The sequence below is a fragment of the Mastigoproctus giganteus genome, chromosome 3 (genome assembly GCF_048544385.1).
Source record: "Mastigoproctus giganteus isolate SK-2022 chromosome 3, ASM4854438v1, whole genome shotgun sequence".
NCBI classification, from domain to species: Eukaryota; Metazoa; Arthropoda; class Arachnida; order Uropygi; family Thelyphonidae; genus Mastigoproctus; species Mastigoproctus giganteus.
Window position 1 is genome coordinate 174572500 of NC_143577.1, and position 25877 is coordinate 174598376.

The 25877-nt window shown below is 35.4% G+C and overlaps 1 protein-coding gene across 1 annotated transcript in view; it reads right to left on the bottom strand.

The window, feature by feature from the left end:
• LOC150088423 (uncharacterized) overlaps positions 1-25877 on the bottom strand; it is a 291584-nt gene that overhangs the window by 20931 nt on the left and 244776 nt on the right. Inside the window, exons 30-32 of the mRNA XM_090370152.1 lie at positions 25414-25638; positions 14071-14133; positions 8282-8466 (exon numbers count right to left, since the gene is read on the bottom strand). Of these exons, the coding sequence (XP_090226278.1) occupies positions 8282-8466; positions 14071-14133; positions 25414-25638 (473 nt within the window). The remainder of the gene's footprint in view (positions 1-8281; positions 8467-14070; positions 14134-25413; positions 25639-25877) is intronic.

A 25877-nucleotide genomic window follows, 5' to 3' on the forward strand; every position in this document is an offset into this window, starting at 1 on the left:
ACTCTCATTGCTGCCAGTCTTTCTCTCTCTATACCATATGCAGGATGATGGTCTCAATGTGTGAGGGTGGAAACTCTCACCTAAAAGTTTGTAATCACGTTTAATTTTTTTTTTTTAATTTTCAATAGGATCAACTTATTTACCAATTTTCATTAAAATATTTTCTATTATGTATAAAAATCATGGCTGTTGAGTGGCACAGTTGGTAGAATCATTGCCCTCCCCACACTGGGTGGAAAAGATTCAAGTTCGAGTCCCGTTGATGATATGAGTACTTTTTATGGGCCTTTTTCACAATGTGGCTGAGGTAGTTGGTCTCAGGTGAGGATAGCATAGTTTTTTCTCCTGGAGTCTCAGATATTTTGTCCAGCAAACAAAAAATCGACCACAAAACACATGCAATTTACAGACAATATACACAGAACAATATAATCTTAGTCACTGATGCTCCTAAAACCCAAATTGTCTAAAAATCAAAAACCTTAAATAATATTTAAGAAATTTCTAGAATATAAAACTTTGCACAAAGGTGCATCATAGGCACACAGTGGCCTTCAGATCTAGCATTCTGCAGTTTTATTTTAAATATGATTTTTAAAATAACTTGTATGTTACAGATTTTTAAAAAAAATAAATTGGACAACTGTACATCTGGAAAATGACAATCCTGTCAATTGAAGAATTCTGACACTTTTGGAACTTTCTAATTTTGAAACACACCATGGAAGCTTGCCTTCCTAATTTATCAACTAAATAAGTGCAAAAATTCACTACGTAGAACTCTGTTATATAGTGGAAATAAAATACATACCAAGTTCCCAGCTCATGAAGGATTATCTCAGAGCTTTATTAAAAATAGCTGTTCAAAACCTTACACATTTTCCCATTTGACCAATGCAAATAAAAATGTAATTTAAAGAAATATATGTAAAAATTTGTAATAAAAAAATTCTGCAATTCAGTGATTATTCAATTAATAAAATTGATTATCTTCCTTAATTTGTATTGTAACCTCCCAGTGAAGTTAATCTATATCTATTATCCAAACTTGTATAGACTATTAAAGTAACCAAACAAAACTCAGAAAACCTTTTTTCTTTTCCTAAAAAGTTCATCATGTCACTTTATATTTTTTCTCCAAATGTAACACCCTGCTCTTTCATCTCACTCTACCATATAATGGCAAAAAAAAAAAAATTAAAAAAAGCCATTTTCCCTCTATTTGTTAGAAAGGTGAAGACCTCACTTCAGGGTTATAAAATTACTTAGCATACTCCAACCAGTTTTAAATGAGTAATAAATGGGGGTATAACACAGGTTTCATATAGAAGTTTATTTTGGGTGATTGTAATTGATTTATGAATGAGGATTCTCTGACAGGCAAGGGATGTCTGTTGCTGTTTGTCAGTTATTATTAATTACTGATGAAAAGTTCCCAACCTAGTGGTTGGGAACTTTTCATACATGAAGCATAAGCTGACCAAATGCTGTATTGATACTGTAAACAACTGGTCAAGCATGAGGGTACAAAAGTGCACATGCTTTGAGCAAACATGGTTCAAGCAGCACACTACTAAATATGGTAGAAAGTTCTTGTATTCTTAAGGCCATGATAGCCTAGTGATCAGGCGCACACGGGTGCATAATTACACGTACCTTGTGTGACCAGGGTTCAAGCCTGTGACTGCTGAATACGGTGCTGTTTCTTGTATTCTGTGTATCTTGTAAACTCCTCTGACCATTTGGTCATCCCAGAGTATAAACAGAAAAAAAAATCTTGTATTCTTTCTTTCTTGTAAACTGCACTGACCTTATGCTGTTTTCCCAAAATATAAACAGAAAAATGTATTATTATTAATATCGATACAGCTTTCATTCTCTTGTATTTGATTAGGGAAAAAAAAATTAAAAATATTGTACTGATAAAACAATTTCCACTACATAATAGAGATAAATGATTGTGCAAAGTCCAGTGCAGCTACACCTGTTGCACATGTCTAATGACAACTTTAGGTAAAGGGTCACTCAACCAAGAGTCCTTTTTATCACCTAGGTCCCCTTGCACACGCGTGTGTTTTGCATAATGGCTAATCTGGTCCTGCATAAAATATATAATCATAATCTTATTCATCAATTAAGACAGTATTTGATTTTTGCTAATTTGATTTAATTCTACTAAAATTGACTTTTATAATGACTTTTAATTTGCTATCTTCACATGAAACCATACTAAGAAATAAAGATGGCAAATTAAGTTATAGCATTTATTTTTTTTTTAAATGTCAATTTTGGTATAATTAAATCAAATTAGCAAAATATTGTATGGATGGTGGCACAGTGAATAGGGTGCCAACAATCAAATACTCTCATAACTCTCAGAAAAATGGCATCAATGGAGCCCTGAACCTGCCTGTGGGCAGGTTCAGGGCTCCATTGATGCCATTTTTCTCTATCTTGTGCTTTCCTTTTAATTCCTGCATAATTTCCTCTTCCCATCCAATATTCCAATTCTCCTTCTCCCAACAGCTCTTCCCACACATTTTCCCCTCTATCACTTTACTCGGCATGTTTTCTATTCTCAAAACATGCCCTATAAAGTTTTTTAGTCTTCTTCTTAGTTCTTTTACTAATGTTCTCTCATCTCCTACTTTCCTCAAAACTTCCTCATTACTCACTCTGTTCACCTTTTCCATTCTCCTCCACACCCACATCTCGAAAGCTTCCAGCCATCTGATCTATCTCCTCTCTTCCCAGTGTCCATGTCTCTGAGCCATAAAGTACAACAATCCATATTAATATTTTCACCATTTGCTTTCTTAATTCCTTCTTGAAACTTCTCAATAGTTCTTTTCTATTACTAAATGCCTTTTTGCCAATTGCAATTCTTATTTCCTCCAGGCTTTTCCCATTTTCTGCCATTATGCTTCCCAAGTATCTGTACACCTGTTCCAATTCCATCTAATGTTACATTGATTCTTCTTCCTGGCCACTCTGAAATTAACATTATCTTGTTTTTCTTGCTGTCAATCTTCATATTGTACTCCTTTACTTTGCTGTTCAAGATATCCAAGCTCTGTAATTTCTCCTCATTATTATCAATCAAAACCTGGTCATCTGTAAATCTTATTGTCTTTATCTTCTCCCTTCCTACTTTTACACCTCCTTTCTGCTCTTCTTTGTACTCTTTCATCGGTGCTTCTGCATATATATTAAATAGTAAGCGGGACATGGAACATCCTTGCCTTACACTCCTACCAATGTCTACTTGTTCTCAATCTGAACCACAGGTCTGTCCTACGTAAAGTTCCCAAATTAGTTTTATATCTCTTTTATCTGGTCCGACCTTTCCTAGTATTTCCATCAGCTTAACCCAATTCACACTGTCAAAAGCCTTTTCGAGATCAACAAAACAGATTGCAGATCTTTTCCTATTTCTACTATCATAACTAGAAATGCTAATGTACAGTTTAATGGAAATTGTACATAAGTATCTCAATTTTATTTCCATTCAATTAGAAATATGTAAACTTAATATTTCAAGGTGTTTTCTCTGTCCTCTTCCTGGAACTGAAACAACCACTTCGTTTAATTTGCAAAAAAATGAGACACATAAAAATAAAACAACTGTACTATTAATACTAATAGGTAGAACAACAGGAATACCTTGACAGCCTAAATTCTTTTTTCCATATTGACTGTCTTAATTTTTCTTAATATTTACAAAGTTAGTTAATACTTGTATATCTCCTAAGGAAGGGGGAAATAAATTTTTTGAAGTGTTGTGCATATGTATCCCTGTATAGTAAACACTAGATTATCCAGGGACAGATTAACTGGGGTCTCTAGTGCCTACAGGAGTCAAAGTCAGATATCAATAAGAAATATGTGGAATCCATTACAGATGTTATTTTTTTACATTTTTAAAACATTCCTGTTTTTTAATATTTTTAACGGTCCTTTTTAAGTGAAGGAGGTTTCTCAGAAAACTCATCTTCTCCCCACCTATTTTTTCTACTCTAGCTTACTCCCGTCATTCCTTTGTTTTTTTTTTATTTACATCCATGTTTGCCCAATGATGTTAAAACAAAAGAACTTATATCTATTGTAGAAAAATTTCAGCTAAGCAATAAATATGAAAAAGATGCTAATGTTAGCTTTACTGAATCTCATCTCAACTCAACTTACATAAAACAAAGAGAATCCACTCTCATACTATGCACTGAAATTTAGAAGTACCGTCAGTTCTTCTATAATACACATTTTAGCAACATGACTGATATATTAGGGAATGTGAGTACAACACAATTTTCGAGTTAGCTCATGTGCGATTTCATCCACGAGTAACACAGGTGAACGGAAACTCACCACCAAGTTGAATAGTGACCTGCGCAGCAATACATATAAGTTTATGAAGCTTAAAAAATGTCAAATGTGCAAGAGCTATATTTTCCATTTACCATAGTTGTACTGGTTGGAGACATACTGTTGTCATTCGCTGTATTCACAAGATGATATTGTAGACAGACATGTTTTCAGGAGATCACATTTTTCAGTTCCAACACAAATTTCATGAGGCGCGATAGTGTGAGCAGAGGAGTACATTTCTCCTCCAGAAATATACTCCTCTGCTCACGCTATCAATATCATAAAACAATATGCAGTTCCCAGTTTATTGGGCTTTTACTTAGTGCAGTCTAATTATAAATGGATAGTAAACTATCTTATTGCATTTGCAATAATACCGATAGCTGGAATTCTGTGGGTTTTTACTTTATTATGGTGAAATGTGTTTTCTCTTCCATGAAATCTTCGATCATATAAAAAACAAATAAATTTTCAGAATCTCTTCTTCCTATTTTTAATGCGCAAAATTGTTACTGTGGATCTCACTTGTGCAATTTGTGTGTGTGCTGTGTTCATCATTATTTATTGCTTATCATTTTTAAAATACAAAAAAAAAAAAGTCAGTGAACAGAAATAATAATTAATATGTATATATTAAAGTGCTATATTACTGTAATATTTATTTATTACAAATTTAAAGATGCTTAAACCTGTGTTAGCAATTTTATTGGGTTCCTAATTTTTTTTTTTTTTTTTAGTGTTTTACTTGCCATACTGAACATTTTTTTTTTTTTTTTTTTAGAGTGCTCTGCCCCTATCCCTTTTTTTCTCATAAGCCCTGTTCTTTTTAATGTGTGAAATGCCATAACATGGAGATTTTTGGAACACTTTTTTTTTTTAGGAGCATTAGCAACTAAGGCCATATTGCTCCAGGGATATGGCAGTGGTCATTCCCTGACCTTTCCACATCCTCCGTATTTGGTGGTCACAGGCTCAAACCTCGGTCTAATCAAGAAGTGTGTGCGAGGAACACATGTACCGCATTATAGCAGAACTGACTGTACCATTCCAGGAATGCAAACCAAGAGAAAAACTGAACTCTATTGTTTTCATTTTATAAAAAACATTGTATTAAATTTTACATCAAATCTTCTCATGCTATTATAAATATGAATACAGTATGTGTGTATATAAATAAATTTGTTTTTGTCACATCTATGAATTTTCTTTCATTTTTAAGATTATCTAGGGTTTCCATTATCTGTAAAAATATATTTCCAAACCATTCTGGATAATTAGCAATCGACTATATATAATGAATTGTTTTGTTACTAAGTGGTTTAAATGTGTCTACTTATTAAAAAAAGAAAAAACTTTCAGAGAAAAACAGAATTAAAATTTTCATTTTAATTTTCTTAAAGACAGAATACATATGACATAAGAATAGAGAAAATGAACAAAGTCAAACTTTATTATATATTAATTACATAATGATAGATGATGAAATGATTTATGGACACATTTAGACTCACTAAGAGTTTCTTTTAAGCAAAGTTCCTTATTCCTATGCATTATGGTCCCTTTTTAGCATTTAAAGTTAAGGCTGGTTTTAATTGCTTTGTTGGTAACTAATGGTTGAAGGGGGGAAAGCAGACTGAGGGAGGGATAATTTCTCATTCATGGAAAGTTCAATTATTCCAAAATATTTAATATTATTGACATGCATTCTACACAAATTCCTCAAAAAAAAAAAAAAACTCAGAGCATAAATAATGTGTTTTATGTTATACATGCATATATGGTTTCATTAGACATGAATATCAAAAATAAATTATGGGGAGAAAAACCAAGCAGGTCATAATCAACATTATAAAACATGAAAAATAAACTTTAATACAGAATAAAGTAAAGATAAAAATATGTTACAAAAATGTTGCTGGATCAACAATAAATAAATGCTGTTCGTAGTAACAATAAATTAATATTAAACCCAAATTTTTAGCAAACAGGCAGGATGAACATGTAGACACACAAATAAATGTTACATTCTAAATTGATTAAAATAAATATTTAGGCTATGACCATTTTTCACACTATCTTTTAAGCAATCAACGTAGATTTGTATAATTAATTCAACATAAACTTTCTACAGCAAAAGACACTTATGAATGATATTTTCTCCCCCCCCCACATGCATTTTCACAAATCTTTATCCATGGACAAATTAAATAAAATAATAAAAGTTCATTCATTCTGTTAGAAGGGTAATAAATGTCTAATTTATTTCTAGACTAATGAATTTGATGGTGAAACTCAGAATACAACACTGTAAAGGAATTTAAAATTATATAAGTAATATTAATTTTAACTTATATTGAAATTGGCTTTTATTTCTTTTCGTATTAACAATAGTAGATTTCATAATTTTATTCAATGAACTTCAGCACAAAAAGAGTTTAGTATAAGTACTTAAGATCGCGGAATCATATCCCCATCTATAGTTACAGTGAAGAACAACTTGTATTAAATAAGTCTTTCTCATACATCTTTTCCTTTTTTTTCCCCTTCCAATATTACCCTTCCAGTATATTACCAAAAAATATTTTATATCACAACAGAGAAAGTCTAATAAAAAATGCAGCTGTAAAATTTAAATTTTTGTCATCCAGTTTATTATCATTTTACTTTGGAATGTTTATTTATTTAACTGCAGCTTTTCAGCAAAAAGTTCTCATAACTTTTCCTAAAATTTTCTAAAATACATGAATATAATCAGAATATTAGTTCAAAATAAATAAAACAATCTCCCACAATATACTTTTACAAACAAGAAAGTAAAGTTTCTGATGATATGTATTTAATATATATAAAAATTAAAAAGAAAATGAGATAAATATTCAGTCATTCTGTTTTTCTATCAATATTCCATTTTTCCGTCATTATTCATTAACTATAATTATTTTTATTTTATGTTTTTGAATGAATTTGGCAATTCATGAGAGAGAGAGAGAGAGAGAGAGAGAGAGAGAGAGAGAGAGAGAGAGAGAGATCATTTGTTACAAAAATCAGATGTGTAAAATATACATATTGGTGATAGTAAAATTATTCTTGCTGAGAATTTTTTTTTTTTTTTTTTTTTTTAAATCAGCCAGTTATGATGACTGAGGGCTAAATTTTAATATGAAATATTGCCTCAGGCTTGACAGAATTTATTTTAGAAGCTGAGTTACACCTGGACACTACCTGATGGCCAGCCACTACTGGTATAAATGTACAAACATTAAAACAAATTCATAAATGCATGGTATAAATATACAAATATTTATATAATATACACACACAGCCCTCCCATATCTGACAGCCTCTAAACCTGATCCTTGTTAGATCTTGGAATTTGGATAGTTATATTTATAATTGCACATATCAAGTGTTGCCAAAAGTTTCACACAACAGCCTCACTAAATTTCACTGTAAAAGTTTCATCAAAGAATACATTTTCTATAACAGAAATGTATTGTTTAATGTATTCATTTAAAATGTAAACACAGGGCATTATCTACTGCAGAAATCCAAGAAATAAATTTGGCAATTCATCAATTTTTTTCTAATAATGACCAAACACTAAATAACAGACTGCTGGATCTGCGAGGTTCAACTATATGATATATATATTTTTTATTATTTTATAACAAATGGAATCTCTCTAATGGCAAATATGCTATTTCAAAAATATCAACAATTAATTGTATATAAGATAATCTTTATTAACATCAGCAATAACGATGGAAATGTCACGATGACTAAAAATTTTCCAGTAGGATTCTATACAAGTTATTTTATACAAGCAAACTGCATTATGCCTGCATTTACTGCTCTGTCCCAGACAGCATTAATATGAAAAAGAACACAAAAAATTGGTGCACCTGGATGTATTTACACCTTTGTGAAATTATCTTTCTTCTCTTCAGGCATAACAGTTTGAGAGAGCTTACTATTCATGTCATTTTGCAAATTTTCAAACTGAGCTTCTACTGTTGCATTAACCACACAAGAATTCTTTTTCACTTCTAAGTTCTGCATTTGTTTTTTGTGAAAAAAATCATATATTGGACTGCTGAAGGCCTGAAAGCAATTTTGAAAATTGTTAAACAATTTGCAGAGATAATAAAATATGAATACATAATAATAGCTATAATAATTATAAAAGCTATTTTATTTTAAATGTTATCTTTATACACTAGATAAAGTTGATATATTTCACTAAGTAAATCAAAATATAACAATAAAAGGGCTCATTAGTCTCTTTATCAAAAAACATAACTACTGTGCTGAATGAAAATTCAGCAATGACTACTGTACAATGTACAAACTAATGAATCAAATGTGTATTGTATAAATATATAATTTATATAATATACATTTGAACTTTCCACATCCAGAAAACTTGAAATCCAATTTATTCTAGTCACTGAGGCACAAAGTAAGATTTTCAAACCACACACACACATTAGCTGTTTCTTTTGACAATAGAGAGCTATTAAATGCTCAATTATTCCTATATTATATTATCTTATGAGATGCAACAGGGATTGCCTTATTTTTGTAGTTTTGAAAAGCCTTAGTCCAACTTAAGGAATGAAGAGAATATTGCTCTATATGCAGTTAAGCTTTTTTATATCAATTTTAATTTTAAAATTAGTTTTAATGACATTGGACCTGATGTTTTCCTTACTGGCAGGGGGCGGTGGTTGGAACCCTGGGTTGAGTTGGGCATCCAATATTGATTCTGTTCTGACAGTGGGGGAAGACGTTTAATTAATCTTATAATTATATCATGGTTACAAATTAATCTTTAATGCGTTGGACTAGGAGAGTTGGTCAAAAGAAGCCACCCTATTAGCTGTTTCTGTAAGTGAAAAGCCAGGAAGATGTTTCTGATGCTAAAGCCAATACTTCAATGATCATCAAATGACTTTTTGAATGATGGAAAAACAACTTCACTTAACAGAGAAATATTCATACAACTCTGACAAATTTGGGCAAATAGGATATCTGTACTGGTTCCTTCCTCAGTGTTTGACTGATGAACAAAAGCTGCTCGGATTCAAGGCATGCAAGAATTCATTCAAGCAGTTGATGATGATCCCTCTTGCTCAATTTGATTATAAAAGGTGAAGAGTCATGGTGTTTTAAATACAATCCACAATCAAAGAAACAAAGTAAGGTATGGCAATCAATATGCTCTCTGAGACAAATTATTTTCAAGAATCAAAAACCAAAGCTGATCACTTTCTTCAATAGAAGATTTTGGATAGTTTAGTTAAAAATAATTTCTTGAGTAAGTCCTCGGGAACTGGTTCTTGTTGCACAAAAATGTTAGGCCACATTCTGTGCTGATCATCAAGGAGTTTTTGACAAAGATTGCGTTCATCTTACTTCCTGATTTATCTCCTCCTGATTTGAACTGACCTGAATGTCACCAATTATTTCTCGTTCTCCTCCTGAAAAATCTACACTGGAAAGGGTGATTTTTATGGTGTGGTAAATGTTAAATGAAATATGACAAAATAATTGGGGACATTCAAGTTCAAATGAGTTTAAGAAATGTTTCTAACAGCTTTATGTGATTGCTCAGAGTTGTTGGAAGCATTTTTCTTGAAGAAACAAGAAGCAGATAATCATTTTTTACTATACTTTGTCAATAAGCATGTTCATCCATCCTCTGGCCATAGGCTCATTTATAAACTAGGCCTGCAGCAGAGGGGGAAAACATGGTTATGGACAAAGTGTAGTACAAAACAAATTGATCAGCTGCTTCCTGTTTCTCCAAGGAAAATGTTCCTAAATAGTTACCAAAATTTGAAGAAATATAGGATGGTCTTTAATTGTCTTTAAAAATTGATAACTAAAAATGAAGCCTCTTCACAGAAAAATATAGTTTTCACATATATATGCAATTAGTAATGGAGTTTTTTTTTTTTTTTTGAAAGGAAAAAAAGTACTTACAACTATAAAAACAGCTTATGTATACAGGTAGCCCTCATTTTGTGCTGGTCCGATTCGCAATAGTGCCGATCAATGCCATTTTTATTTTTCCCCAATTTTTTTATAAATTAAAAGTTTAAAATCATCAGACAAAATTTATCGGCATCATACTGTACGATGTATCGTGCACTGTTCACATGATTTAAGACAATCTGAGCCAATCAGCAATTAGCGCATTCGTATCAGAGATGAGAAAGGTCCCTGCTCTTAAAGTAACCACTCGTGGATGTGGGTAGTAAAGGTCCATGCGGTGAAGCATTCAGTCTGTTGTTGTTTACGCTATTTACAAGTGTTGGAAATTTATTACGCTAACATTTTTTTATTAATTGTGCTATTAATAAATTAAATAATAATGATAGCAGTGTGCAGTTTTTTCCAATCATGTTATAAATTTAATAGAATAAAGACATGCCATGTCTGTAATTGCAATATTCGGAGGATGGAATCTGGTGAAAGCCACTCTAATATGTGTAGGGCTATGAATATGCCTCCACTGACTATTGCTACAACTATAAAGAATGCTAATAAAATAAAACAATCAACGTAAAGTGGTAGGTAAAATTTTTGGTGCCCGGAACCTAACCCTGTGATTTCTGATTGACTCCATTATATAAAGGGGTTCCATTTGCACCGATTCCAATTGCACCTGTCCCCCTAGGAACCTAACCCTGACATAAATCGAGGGCTACCTGTATACATGTATGCAACTGCCAAATTTCTTATGTTTTTTGAGATAATGTAGTTTTATATTTGTATAGAAAAAAAAAATAAATAAAATTGTGTGTGTGTGTGTGTGTGCGCACGCGCGCAGTTCAGTTGAGTTGAGTTGAGCTGAGTTGAGTTTTCTTAAAACAAAATAACACAACTTCAGTCTCCTGTAGACCTGAATCTAGATTACATTCAGATCATATTGGACCACTGTACACATTTTTTAGTGGCCCTAAAGATAAGTTCTTTGGACACCTTAGAGATCTTGCCAAAACAATAACTACATTTGTGCCCTCATTTGATCCTCTGTGCCCTCAGGGACTCTGGAGTAACCACACACTGCACTCTCAGTAAATACACCTAGTTCAAAGGGAGCAGAATTGTTTACATTCTACCCTCTCTCTTCCTCTCAATGATAATACCATATATACTAGGATTTGTCAATTAATTTTCTTTGTGGTCCATATTAGTAAAATGGAACTCATTGCAGTCCAGATTCCTTTTTGATAAATTTAATAAATGCCAAGTAAATATTGTGATAACATATTCTTTTCACTTCCTTTTATTACAGAACATGAAGAAAGGTACATTCAACATATAATGTATAATCAATTTTTTTTATATCATATATCAATTAAAGGAACATAAAAAATGCAAAACTAAAATAATTACTTCATGTGCAAATTACTGACTTAGGTTCAGATCGCTTGTGGTCTGAAAAATCATATGCAATCCAAATGCAGACCTGTGGACCTCCAGTTGGTGATCCCTTGATACATATGTTATGCATGGATGTATTGCTGCCTCTTGTAAATTTTTGTGTTTCTGATTAATATTTACATTTTTCCTGGATATATTTTGGGCTTATTTTCATCACTCTTGAAAGAGTATCATGTTTGTTATAAAATAATGTAAATAAACATTTATTTTATCCTTTATTATGTTCTCCCAATGTTTATTAAGTGCTCGAAGTAAAAGCGTGCATGCATGTATATCTGGTTCCATAATTTTGTTCTTAAATTGTCTTTCTTAATTGTACTGTTACTTTTATGTTGTATAAATTTAAAATGAAAATTTATGGTTTTTTTCCCCCCTATATTTTATTGACATAGTTATTGTTGTTCCCATAACTCCCTATTTTGTATACTACCTTAATCTTGCTAAACACAGTACTTTTCAGGAATGTATATGATGCAGTTCACAAGTGGTCTGAATATAAAACCCCCTCTTATAAATACAATATTTACATGCCAAAAAATACACTGGCCAGGCATAATGCAGATTGTTCCTCTGGTGAACCATTGCCCTTGATTATGGCAAACCAAATCAGACAAGACACTACAGTTCTTTTCCACTGACAATTGCTATAGCAGGTGAATATTAAAAGAAGCATTTTTCATCCATTCAAAATAAAGATCAAATATTTCACAGAAATCAGATCTCATAATCAATCCAGCTTGGATATACATCTTTAAAGACAGGATAATACCAAAAAATATGGCTCACAGCAGTGCAATCTAGAAGATGTTATAATGCAAGTACAAGATAACATTACCAATGAGGACAAAGTTAACAATGCTCTAACAATGACTGTCAACTCAACTCCAGGGGCTCACATATGGTGAGTATAGGCTTGGCAAACCAGGGTCCTGAGCTGGATATCATCATTCTGCTCTCGCTCTCTCTCTCTCTCTCTCTCTCTCAATAATTATTTTCAGCTGGTGCAACATAGGCCTCAGGCTTCCTTGCATCATAAGGCTAATAATAATAACTAGGGGGCTTTGTCCCTTACTCACTTCTTTTGATAAAATAAAATACTTACAGAAGCTTTCGACTCTGTGAGTCTCTTCCTCAGCTATGAATACATAAATGTTACTATATCTATATAATATTGGTGTTGATACACCATAGACAACTCTTAAAGAAAAACTAAGATAGTAGTATAAAAGGCATCATTTCATCTGTATCTCATTTTATGCTCATCCTTCTCAACGAATTGCACTACCTCAAATAGGTAACACTTTACTAATAGAGAAGACTACTATCACTTATTCTTGGAGGGCACCACCACCACCACCCAGACGGTGCCATTTCAAAGCTAGTTGGCTTTTCATTGGTGGGTGCCTTTCACACCATGATCGTAGTTTTTCTTTAAGAGTTGTCTATGGTGTATCTACACTGATATTATATAGAATCTTAAAAACTCTTAAAATATTATACCTTGTTGCATTTAGTTTATTTAAATAAATACATTACATATGGAAATCAAGAATGGTACCACGTGGTCATGTTAGATAAACATAGCACATGACCACACTTAAACAGAAGCTTGTTTTACCACAGTAAAATCCAAGTTTACAAAGATAAGTAGTGGGGAAACCACTAGGGAATTCATTTACAATAAAATTAGAATAAATTTCATTTACAATAAAAATGTTTACTGACTAAGGCAAAAAGCATGATTAATGCTAAGGACTGATTTCATGGAAATACATGGTGTGAAAATATGTCTCTTAGAATTTCTATTGTAGAAATTTAATGTCTTGGATGTTAACAATGTCTCATGTCACACAGCCATACAAAATGAGGCTGACATAGTTGCACACAGATAAACACTAAGTTAAAAAACTGTTCCAGATATCTTTTCAAACATCAACCTAAATGTTTACATCGATAATCATTGGATTGACTATTCCATTATAGTGTAGTCAAAGATTGAGCAAATGAGAAAAATAATTGTTGAACTAGTGAAGACTGCTCACAATACCCACAAATTTGTTGTTTGCCCCCCCCCCCCCCCTTGTTGGTTGCTACTCTATGCTTGAGAACCACTGGTCTAAACAATAAGTTCAGGTAAAATTACAAACGAACGTCATGCATCTCTTACTACAGTCCCCGGTAGACTTTAGAATATAATTTTTTACATATATTTTAGCATTTTTATGGGTACTGCCTATGTTTAAAAAGACTTACCATCACTACATGTGACAAAGTTTCTCTAGATGCTTCTGAATTCTTTTGCTTCCTTTTTTGATGCTTTATAAAAACGATAAAGGTTAAAACCAGATTAGTTAATAACTCAATTCTCTTATATTTCTAACAAATTTTAAGATTAAAAGTTAAGTAATGAAAAAAATATAGATATGTGTTGATGTTGATTTTTGTTCCCACAGAAGCCTTTTCTTCCTGCCATTTACAGCTTTTTTTTTTAATTTCTACTGCTCTGTTTTTACATAGACTTTCACAAACCGACAGCTCACAACAAAGCTTCTGAAGTGCTTGGAAGCAAACAAACAAAGAAATTACCAATGCCGAGCTCAATTAATTCTTCATTGTAAGGTGGCACCTACGTAGCCAGGTGGGCAGGAGTAGCAGTGCGTAGCACACGCTTCTTGATTAGACCGGGGTTCGAGCCCATGACCACCAAATACAGAGGATGCGGAAAGGTCAGGATATGACCACTGCATATCCCCAGAGCAATATGCCTTAGTTGCTAATGCTCCTAAAAACCAAATAAACAAACAAACATCTTCATTCTAATAAGAGGAAAGAGTCCTGAATGGCTGTGCAGAGGGGTTCTGCAAATTTTTTTTTTTTTTTTTTTTTTTTTTATGTGAATCCCAAACACGAGAGGCATAAGAATCTATAGTACTTAGTACCGTGCTTGGGTTGGAGGTTGAGAAGACGAAAGAAGATATTTGTTGACATTGGACTTGAACTTCTGCAGATTGTAATTTTCAGGAAATACGTATGAAGGAAGGTTGTTCCAGATGTAATGGTGATTTGTTAATAGGTGCCTATCCTGGCATAACTGAAATTGTTGGAAGGATCTGGCTTTTGTGATATCCCTGCTGGAGTCAATGACATCATCAGAGGCTGTAATGCTAGATAGTGGCAATTTTGTAGTTGAAGTGGAGGTGGAAATGACTATTCTCTGTTGTGAGACCTGATGCCTAATTAAATTATGAAACCTTTTGCTATAGCCAGCCAGAAATCTCACCATGTATACCCATCTAAACTATGGTCATATAGATTTATCAATTGTGAAAACATTACTTGTGTACCCAGTGAATTATGAATGTGGACTGACATATTTCAAACAAAACTACAGATGATGACAAAGAAAAAATACAAACACCTGGGGAGCACCAAGCTGGAGTATCTGCAAAGCTCAGAAGTTGTTTGCTGAATGGCTGCCTTGGATGCCAACCGAGGCTCGGCTTTGATTTCAAGAAATTCCACATTCTTTTTATGGGCAGATATCGCACCTGCAGAGAGAGAGAGAGAGAGAGAGAGAGAGAGAGAGAGAGAGAGAGAGAGAGAGAGAGAGAGAGAGAGAGAATAACTGTTTTTACATTCAAGTACTCTCTACTTAGCCCTAATCAGAAACTGGGACTGCTGCAATATTAAACCAGACTGAATCAAACACATTTGGAAGGCAACCTAAACATACTACTCACTCAGGTAAGCACAGCCCATTCATGGCACAGAACAGTCATTTCATCCTCCTCCTTCCAGCCAGCCAACTTGCCAATGTCTATCAACATTGATGTCACAAACCTTTGATGTCACTAACCATCCTCAAGCAAAAAACTAACCCCAGGGGCTGAACATCTGGTGAGTATGGGCTTGGCACACCCAGGGTCCTGAGCCGGATATCAATCATTCTTCTTTCTTGGTGATTTCCTTCTACTTCTGACTCTCTCTCTCTCTCTCTCTCTCTCTCTCTCGGTAATTCAGATTTTTTTTTTTTTTTTTGGCTGGTGCAGCATAAGTCTCAGTCTTCCTTGCATCATATAGCTTATAATAATAATAACAACAGCAGCAAATATGGATATAATCTCAAAGAAGGAAGAAAGAACCTGTATACCCTCACCCACCTGATGTACATGGATGACATCAAGCTCTATGCGGCAACCGAGAAGCAACTCCAGCAACTACTCCGGATCACCGAAGAATTCAGGAAGGACATTAGGATGCAATTTGGTCCAGACAAATGCAAAGACCCACACACTTCACCAGGGAAAATTTGTTGGCTGAAACTACCAGCTGCTGACTGGTAAAGAGATCGAAGCTATGACAGAAGGAGAGACCTACAAATACCTAGGGATGATGCAGGCTCAGCAGTTAGAGCACAAGGAAATCAAGGAGTGCCTGACTGAAAAATATCATCAGAGACTCAGAAGCCTGCTGAAAGCAAAACTGAACGGAGGGAACACAGTTAAAGCCATAAACACCTATGCAGCTCCAGTACTAACATACACCTTTGAGGTCATAGATTGGACTAACACCGAGCTAGAAGATATCATGCGAAAGACAACGACAATGATGACCAAGAGCCGCCAACGCCACCCGAAGTCAGCAGTGGAGAGACTAACAATAGCTCAGAAAGAGGGAGGAAGGGGCCTGATAGGCCTGAAGACCTGATAGAGCAACAGAAAACAGCGATAGTTAACCTGAAGGATTACTTCGAGAACAACACAGCACCACTCCACCAGGCCATACAACCTAAGCGAGGAAACCCCACCCACCCAGACGGCATAAGAAACGAAGTTAAAAAGATGGGCAAAGAAGACACTCCACGGCAGACACTACAATGACCTCCATCAAGATCATATCGATAACACTGCTTCCAATGCATGGCTCACAAACGGGATGCTCTTCCGCAAGACTGAAGGATTCATGCTAGCTATCCAAGACCAGGTAATCAACAGCAGAAACTATAGAAAATACACCGCAAAGGAGCCTGGAATGTCAGATGACACATGTCGACGATGCCACCTGGTCTCAGAAACGATCCAACGCGTCACTGTGGGTTGAAAGGTGATCACCCAGACTGAGTACACTCATAGACATGACCAAGTACCCAGGATAATACATCAGAAGCTAGCGAGGAAATACCAGTTGACCAAAGAAAGTATACCATACTACAAGTACAAACCCCAGGCAGTACTAGAGACCTGAACCCACAAGCTGTACTGGGACCACGCCATAATAACGGATAAGACCATCCCGCACAACAGACCAGACATAACCCTTGTGGACAAGATGGAAAAGGCTACCTACCTGATTGACATAGCGGTGCCCAACACTAGCAATGTCCAGAAAACCCATGAGGAAAAAATCAGAAAGTACACAAACCTGAGACATGAAGTCAAGGAGATGTGGCATATGCAAGAAGTATCGACCATCCCGATCATCGTGTCAACCACCGGTATGGTGCCAAAAACTCTACATAGCAAACCAGCAGCAATAGGTCTCCCAGAAAACACCTACAAGGAACTCCAGAAAGTCACAATCCTGAACACCTGTAGGATAGTCAGACATTTCCTCGACCAACAGTAACACCAGACATTACAACCACCCTATGTACTTGGTAGCAGTACCCATCACAGAGTGGAATCCCCCAATCAGGGAGAAATAATATAAGAGCAACAATAATAATAATAATAATAATAATAATAATAATAATAATAATGTAGCCTCCCACCAACAATGAGACTGGATTCCATAAAACCCATAACTTCTAACAATGGCATTACAGGCCCCAAATTCTCCAAGCAATTTCAGCTACACTAGAAACAAAAATCAGCATAACAGCAACTACCCACTTGCTGACCCTCCTGCGCAACCAATCAGGACTGTTCATCTCCCTGGCCTATTTGTCAAGGGCTGAGGCATGATAGTTTAAATGTTACAGATGGGTAAATTTTTGCTTAATAAAGGTTTTTTTTTGGATTAAAAATTAATTTTAAATTAGAAGTGTAAATTTTCCATAATATTCCCTATGCAGTGTTCAGTAGACTCTTCATTCCAACTTACTGACAACCTAACTCCTGCACTGATGATTGACCTTTATAAATCACCTCTTATTATAAGAAATACATCAATGCCTTACAGAAAGAGATCACAAGAATCTGAAACAATCTTGATAACATCAATTGTTCTAGTCCTAATTACATTTCTTCGTTTGTTTCTAAAACATCTATTCAAGTGTGTTTTTTTGTTGCCATTCCCAGAGTAAGTGACATATGACGTGTCACACAGTCATGGTAAAGGAGCCAACCATTTTTCTATTTTTCAGGTTAGTTACGGCAAACTGCAACTCTCAGTGTCTTAAAACTTCTCAGTAGTAGGCTGAATTAGCAGTGAATCTTCAGGGAATGAATTCTGATAACACCACTTCTGTCATTCCCTTATTGTCAAAAAATGCAATCAGCATGACCTTCAGATGTGATTTTTTTTTAACACTTATAATTTAATTAAAAATGCAGGATGTGACACTGATTGCTCAAACAACTCAGATGGAACAAGAACTTGAAGTAGCTTTGATCCCAAGTGAGAATGCATGGAACAAACTTGGTGCTCATTTGCTTCATGACCAAATCCACAGTCAAAACAAACTAAACAAAAAAAAAAAAGCAGCAAATGAACAAGATGTCCTCTCATCAGTAAAGTACTGATGCATATGTCATCAGCACTTATGTCCACTCGTGGCAATATTTGACATGGGTGGACCATTTTTTTTATTTTATTTTATTATTTTTTTAAAATCTTATGTGAGCAATACACGAAGGAACCAATTTTTTCCTGCTTCCTTCGTGTATTGTGGCCGTACCAGAGAGTACAGCACCATCGTAATATCCAAGCCCAAGGTGGGATTCGAATCCACGACCTTTGGGTTGCCGGGCAGGTACTTTACCCACATAGCTATCCTGGTCGGCAGTGGACCAATAATCACATTGCTTACTATTCTGATAAAGATGCTGATGGGAAAACCTGTTGGTGGTACCCTGTATGCAAGGGAATGCAGATTGCACCTCACCAATGTATGTTGGTGGTAGATAACACAAAACACATTTCTTGTAAAGGAGGCCCAATCCATCCAGATGACCTTGGTTTCTTACCAAGGTTCTGTGAACTACTAGGAAGTTTTAAAACACTGACAGATGTAATCTATCATAAGTGACATGAAAATGATCCTTCATACACTTCTGTAACAGCTATGTGTAGTAGGTTCTTTGTGGTGAAAAGTCTATAGGCAGCATTGCATGGACTCTGAATATAATACATATGCATCCCTGTTTTTGTAAAGTCCTCCGCATAAAAGTTAATACACCAACATCCACATGATAGGGTGCAGTCAACCAATTTCGCATAGTCCCTGATCTATTGAAAGAACTGCACATCTGTAATGTCAACAATGATTTTTATATTTCTGTGCAAATGTCTGGCTGGTGCTGCACCATTTCCCACGTATTTGTTCAAAATTAGATCTATATCAGCTCAGAAAATGCATACTCCATAACAACATTAGAGTGAAAACTCTAATGTTGTTAACAGGAGAGTGCTTCTACAGGGATGGGATACACTTAAATAGAAAGGGTGCAAGAACGTTTGCTGATGCTATCGAGGCAGTGTTAGGTGGGTCGGAAAACTGCTAGATTGGGGGGATACAAGGACTAATAGGTTAACAGTAGCCACTGGCAGAGGTGAAAGTGATTCTTGCACTGCTTCTATTGGAATGAGCAACAGCTTGGAAAATAAGATGCAGGATATTTCAGGGACTGCTGGTAGTCATTGGGGTACAAGTAAACACATGGGTTGTGTTAGAGTAGCTAAGAAAAAGAACAGGTGCATGTATACTTGCGTGTACACCAATGCTAGGAGTTTGGTAAATAAATTTGATGAATTTGAGGTATTGCTCAAAGCATCAAAGGCGGATATTGTTGGGATATATCAGAGACGTGGTGTCACACAGATATAACTAATGCAGACTGGAATTTGGGGAGTACAACATCTACAGAAAGCATAGACAGGATAGGAAGGGAGGAGGGGTTATGCTATTAGTTAAGAAACACATAAAATCCAAGGAAGTGAAGCCAGTCGACATCGCTGGACAGTGCAGTGTCGAGTCAGTTTGGTGTGACATAAGCATTGGGAGATCAAAATTGAGTAGGAGTGAACTATAGGCCTAATGACTCTGATGAGTATAAAAAGAAACTGTACAGGGAAATAGAGTGGGCTAGTAAATCAGAGTCTTATAATGGGGGATTTTAATTTCCCAGATATTGACTGGAATTTGTGGGTTGGTCACTCACACACTAGCAAGGCTTTTGTGGATTTATTGGATGATTGTTTTCTAAATCAGCATGTTCGGCAGGCAACTAGAGGGAGCAATACTCTTGATTTGATCATCAGTAGTGATTCTTCATGCATTAAGAATCTGCAGATACAGGAACCACTAGGTGGCAGTGATCACAGTGTGCTGAAGTGGGATTTACTCAAGGAGGTAACTACCATCAGTAAAGGGAAGGGTTATTGCTTTCGTAAAGGCGACTACGATGGTCTGAGACAATATTTAAATTCTATACAGTGGGATGAACTGATGATGAAATGGGAAGCATTCAAAGAACTTATCTTGGAAGCTACTAGGCTTTACATACCAACTAAGAAATATTGTTCAAGGTTCAGGCCTAAACGGATGTCAGATGAACTAATGAGACATATGGCAGAGAAGAAAAATGCATGGGATACATATAAATTAACATGTGACACAGAAGCCTATGATAGATATAAGTTGATCTGTAACCAAGTTAAAAAGGAGGTTAGGCAGGCGATGGCAGATTACGAGAAATCTTTGGCGAGGGATGCAAAGAAAAACAGCAAGGAGTTCTTTACTTATGTAAACTCTAGAAGGAAGGGGATGAATCAGATTGGTCCACTTCATATCGATGGTTCAACTGTTCATGATCCTGCTCAGGTAGCTAACAAACAAAATCAATATTTTGCATCTACATTCACACATGAGGAGTCATTCAGGAAGGGGAATGCCATAGATGAAGTAAACACTGGCAGTGAGCTAGATGATCTTGTAATAATTGAGAGTAAAGTGGAGGAGAAATTGTTCAAGATAAACACAAGAAAGGCACCTGGGGTGGATGGGATCTATCCAGTTATATTAAAGGAGACAGCAAAGGAAGTAAGCAATCCGTTAGCCATAATTATGAGAGCTTCCTTGGACTCAGGGGAGGTACCCATAGACTGGAGGTGTGCAAATGTGACCCCAATTCACAAAGGAGGATCAAAGGCTGACAAGTAATTATAGACCTGTGAGTTTAACTTCTGTTCCAAGAAAATTAATGGAGGCACTGGCTAAAGAAGCACTGCAGGATCATCTAGACAAGCCTTCAGTTATAGCTCGGACACAGCATGGTTTTGTTAAGGGGACATCTTGCCTGACCAATTTGATTGGATACTATGATGCAGTCACAAAAGAGCTGGATGTAGGGAATAACTTTGATATTATATACTTGGATCTTAGAAAGGATTTTGATACTGTTGCGCATGGAAGACTGCTGCACAAATTGGAGCAGTGTGGCATTGGAGACAAATTGCTGCTATGGATAAAGGGATGGTTGAGGGGGAGAAGACAGAAAGTGGTAATCAATGGACACTGCTCATTGTGGACTAATGTTATTAGTGGAGTCCCTCAGGGTTCAGTGTTGGGTCCATTATCGTTTTCTGTATTTATAAATAATACTGATGATAGTATATCAAGCTTAATGTCCAAGTTTCAGATGATAACAAAGGTTGGCAGGGTTGTTAAGGGCACTACTGACGCTATGCTGATGCAACAGGATCTGGAAAATTTGAGCAGATGGGCTGAGAGGTGGCAAATGAAGTTTAACATTGACAAATATAAAGTACTACATATGGGAAACAGCAACCCCAGAGCAACGTATCAACTCTGTGGTACTACACTAACAGTGGTAGAGAATGAAAAGGACCTGGGGGTAATTGTGCAGGCAGATATGAAGTTCTCTGAGCAGTGCAGATGGGATTCAAGAGTAGCTCATGGTGTCTTATCAATGATATACAGGAATTTTTCTAGCAGGGATAGGGAGGTGATTATTCCCTTGTATAAGGCAATGGTCAGGCCGCACCTTGAGTACTGTATACAGGTCTGGAGGCCTCATTTCAAGAAGGATGTAGAGCTGCTGGAACGAGTACAGAGAAGGGCAACAAGGTTAGTGAACGGAACGAAAGGTTGCTCTTACGAAGAAAGGCTTAAGTTTTGCAAATTACAGTGTCTGGAGACTAGGCACCAGCAAGGTGATCTGATAGAGGTGTATAAAGCCTTGAATGGTTGGAGCATGCTCAATGCCGATGGGATTCTTCCTCTTGCTCAGAATAATCACCTGAGAGGGCATAAATTCAGATTGAGGAAAGACAGATGTAGGATAGACGTGCGGAAATTTGCCTTTAGCCAGCGGGTGGTTGGTTGGTGGAACAGACTTCCATTCCTTGTTGTGGAAGTTGATAGCCTAAATAAATTTAAGGCTCAGCTGGACAGGTATTTCGAATGAACGGAGGGGTGAAGTGGAAGGGTTTTTTTTTTTTTTGGCTGATGCTGCATAAGCTTGCTTTCCTGCATCATATACCTCTACTAATGCTAATGTCTGGCAGGTGCCGCACCATTTCCCATGTATTTGTTCAAAATTAGATCTATATCAGCTCAGAAAATGCATACTCCTTAACAACATTAGAGTGAAACTGTCATGCATTTAAATGAATGACAGCAAGCCTTTTACTACACAAATGATGTAGCAACACAAACTGCATTAACATAATAAGGAGTGCTTACAGGAAAAAACAGTTGGAATTAAGGTTTCAAGCCATCCAACTCTTCAGATAAGGCAACATACGAAATAGTACATTTTTTTTTTTTTTTTTTTCCAATTTGCATTATCCTTTGAAAATGTTCAAATTCTGAATTCTATTGTCAAAAATAATTGTATTGCCACACAATGTGAGATTTCACTAAGACCTGCAACACTGTCCTATAGACTAAACATGGGTAACAGAACCCTATAAACCAACAGGAATTATGTTTTATTAATAAATTATATTTTTTCAATTGATGCTAATTTTGTCATTTACTGTAAAACAGCATAATAATTTTGCATCCTTTTTTTTGATATTGGAAGTGGAATCATGAAACTTTAACAATTTTTCTTAAGAGAAACACTGTTTTCAAAAAAAATTGTTTTTGTTGCCAGGAAACAACTGACCAACTTATGACATGCAATTCTGAATCATCCAGTTTATTAAAAAAAGTTATGTAACAAGTTCACCTTTGTATGTGGATAATAACTTAATTTTTCAATGGTCAAAAAAGACCACTGTTATAGTTACATTATTAAACCACATTGAATATGTAGGGGCAATCAGTAAATATGCATTCACAGCTTAATTCCAAATTCAAACTGACTTTCTACTTCTATGTGAGGGAGAAAAAGTCATATTATAAAAACAAATTGTACTAGATTTCCTTTTTCTCTTTTATAACACGGTGTTAAATGCAGATAATTTTCACTAAAATTATCCAGGTCTATACATTTTATCTTCATTTAATTCCTCTTCCACTATCTGGAACAGCATTTAGGAAATGCTGTCCTAGCATTAAAAAAAAAAAAAAAAAAAATGCTGTTATATATACTGGTGTTCAAAAAAAGTGCATCACCCCTTAAAATTGTAATTGTCATCTGAATAACATAAGTATGTGGCAATATTTCTTACAGATTGCATCAGATAAAATTGACATGCATAGGTGATGATGTAATATTGCATCAGCTGTTACTTTCAGCATGCTCTGTACAAGTTTTTTTAGTCATTCTTTGATTGTGTCAGGATGCCGAGTTACGTGCAGTTGATGCCACAAAAAAAAGAGTGCTATTGTCACTTTACGTGAGGAAGGATGCTTTTCCTATCATATTGCTTATAGAGAGAGACTTGTAATCAGTCGACAGTGAGTAGATTTCTTTCCAAATTCAAGAATACTGGTTCTGCAGATAGGAAAAAAGGAACTGGATGCAAACGAGTCTATGCCAAAACAGGAATGTGTTTTGAAGCGCTTATGCCTTAAAAACCGTAAAGCTTCTTCGTCTGAGCTGAAAATACAATGGGAAGAACATACAAGAGTGGTAGCAAGTGCAGTAACAGTCAGAAGACACCTCTGAAAAAAAATGGACTTGTAGCCAGTCATCCTAAGAAGAAGCCCCTCCTCACACAAAAAATGAAAAAGGCCCAATTAATTAATTAATTTGGTGTACGTCAAATGGACAATCCCCCCCCCCCCCCCCCGAGCAGTGGAAGTCATTCAACCTGCATGGCTCTGATGGGAGACAAACGATTCACTATACAGAAGTTGTGAAGAATACCATCCAGACTGTGAAATTCCCTACCAGCCAAATGATATGAGGGTGTATTTCGTATTACAGAGTAGGTCACCTGCAGTTTATAAAAGGTTCCATAAGTGCCAATGGATACCTGGCTATACTGGAAGGCAAATTGCTGCCAAACATTAGAGACCATTTCAACCTGCCAAGTAACTGCAACTTTCAGAACAACTCTGCTCTTTGTCATCAGGCGAAAAGTGTAAGTAGGCACTTCTGTAGTTACTTTAGCTTCTTTTCTGCATTAGAGATTTGACAGTAATGTGTTTACATTTGTTACAGTGAAAAAAACGGTTGGAAGAATGGTTCATTACAACTGTTAGCTGGCCAGGAAACAGCTCAGACCCGAATCCTATAGAGAACTGTTGGCATCGTGTGGAATCTGCAATTGCCAGAATGAAACCAAAAGACCCTTTGTAAACTTCAGGAAGTCATAATTTGTCTTTGGAACCAAGAACTATCAGTTAATTATCTTCAGAAATTGATCTTGCCAATGCCTCAATGGCATGCTGCTGTCATCAGGGCCAGAGGCAGTTCAACTAAATATTAGTTTGCACCTCTTGAACTTTTCATGATAACATTTCAGTCATAATTGTCCTGTTTACCAAAACTGTTGTGTGAAGGTTGCAAATGCTCATTTTGGAATATTTTGAGAGCACCTGTCAAATATTACTTAGCTTTGCCTTAACTATTAATAAATATCTTTTGTTTATATTTCTATTTGTGATGCTAGTCATTAATATAACATGCCATCATGAAAAAGGGTTAGAAATGTGAAATTCCCAGGTGATGCACTTTCTTTGAACACCAGTGCGTGTGTATGCGCGCACACGCACACACACCCCTATACAATTGCCTATAACCACAAAAGACAATGTGTACACAAAAATATAAATAGGTTACACTAACAAGCCCTATCTTGCAGCCAGTTGCAAGATAGGTGAGTAGTATATACACAAATACAATACCCCCCCCCCCACTGCAATTTTTCAATTACCAAGTTAAATAAAAATTATATCATGAAACCTGCACAACATAAAAAAAAGTTTAATAAATAGACTGCATCAAGTAAACTTACAATAACAGATATTATAAAAGGAATAAGTGCCAGGAGTATGATGAGAGCAATGATTCCCACTATTGTTATTCCACTTGATATGTTATAACTATTACTTTTTCCTTTACTGTCACGGTTGGACAATTTCATATCTGCATAATCTGTGGCATGGTAAAAATGGGAATTCTGATAATTTGCCTGAAGAACTGCATCTGGTAACTGGAATTTAAGGCCACCACGTTTCATCTGCATAAAAAAAAAATCAACTGAAAATTTAAACTGCAGCAACACATATACAAATGCATAGATAATTTTAACTGTCAAGAACACAAGTACAGTTGATCCCCCGCTTTATGATATTAATCAGTTCTAGAGACACCACTGTATCATGAAAATATTGTAATGTGAACCCAATAACACATTGTTTTTTGGTAATTCGTTCCAAGACCTCTGAAGTTGAAATTTTTGCTATATAACTAAGCTAT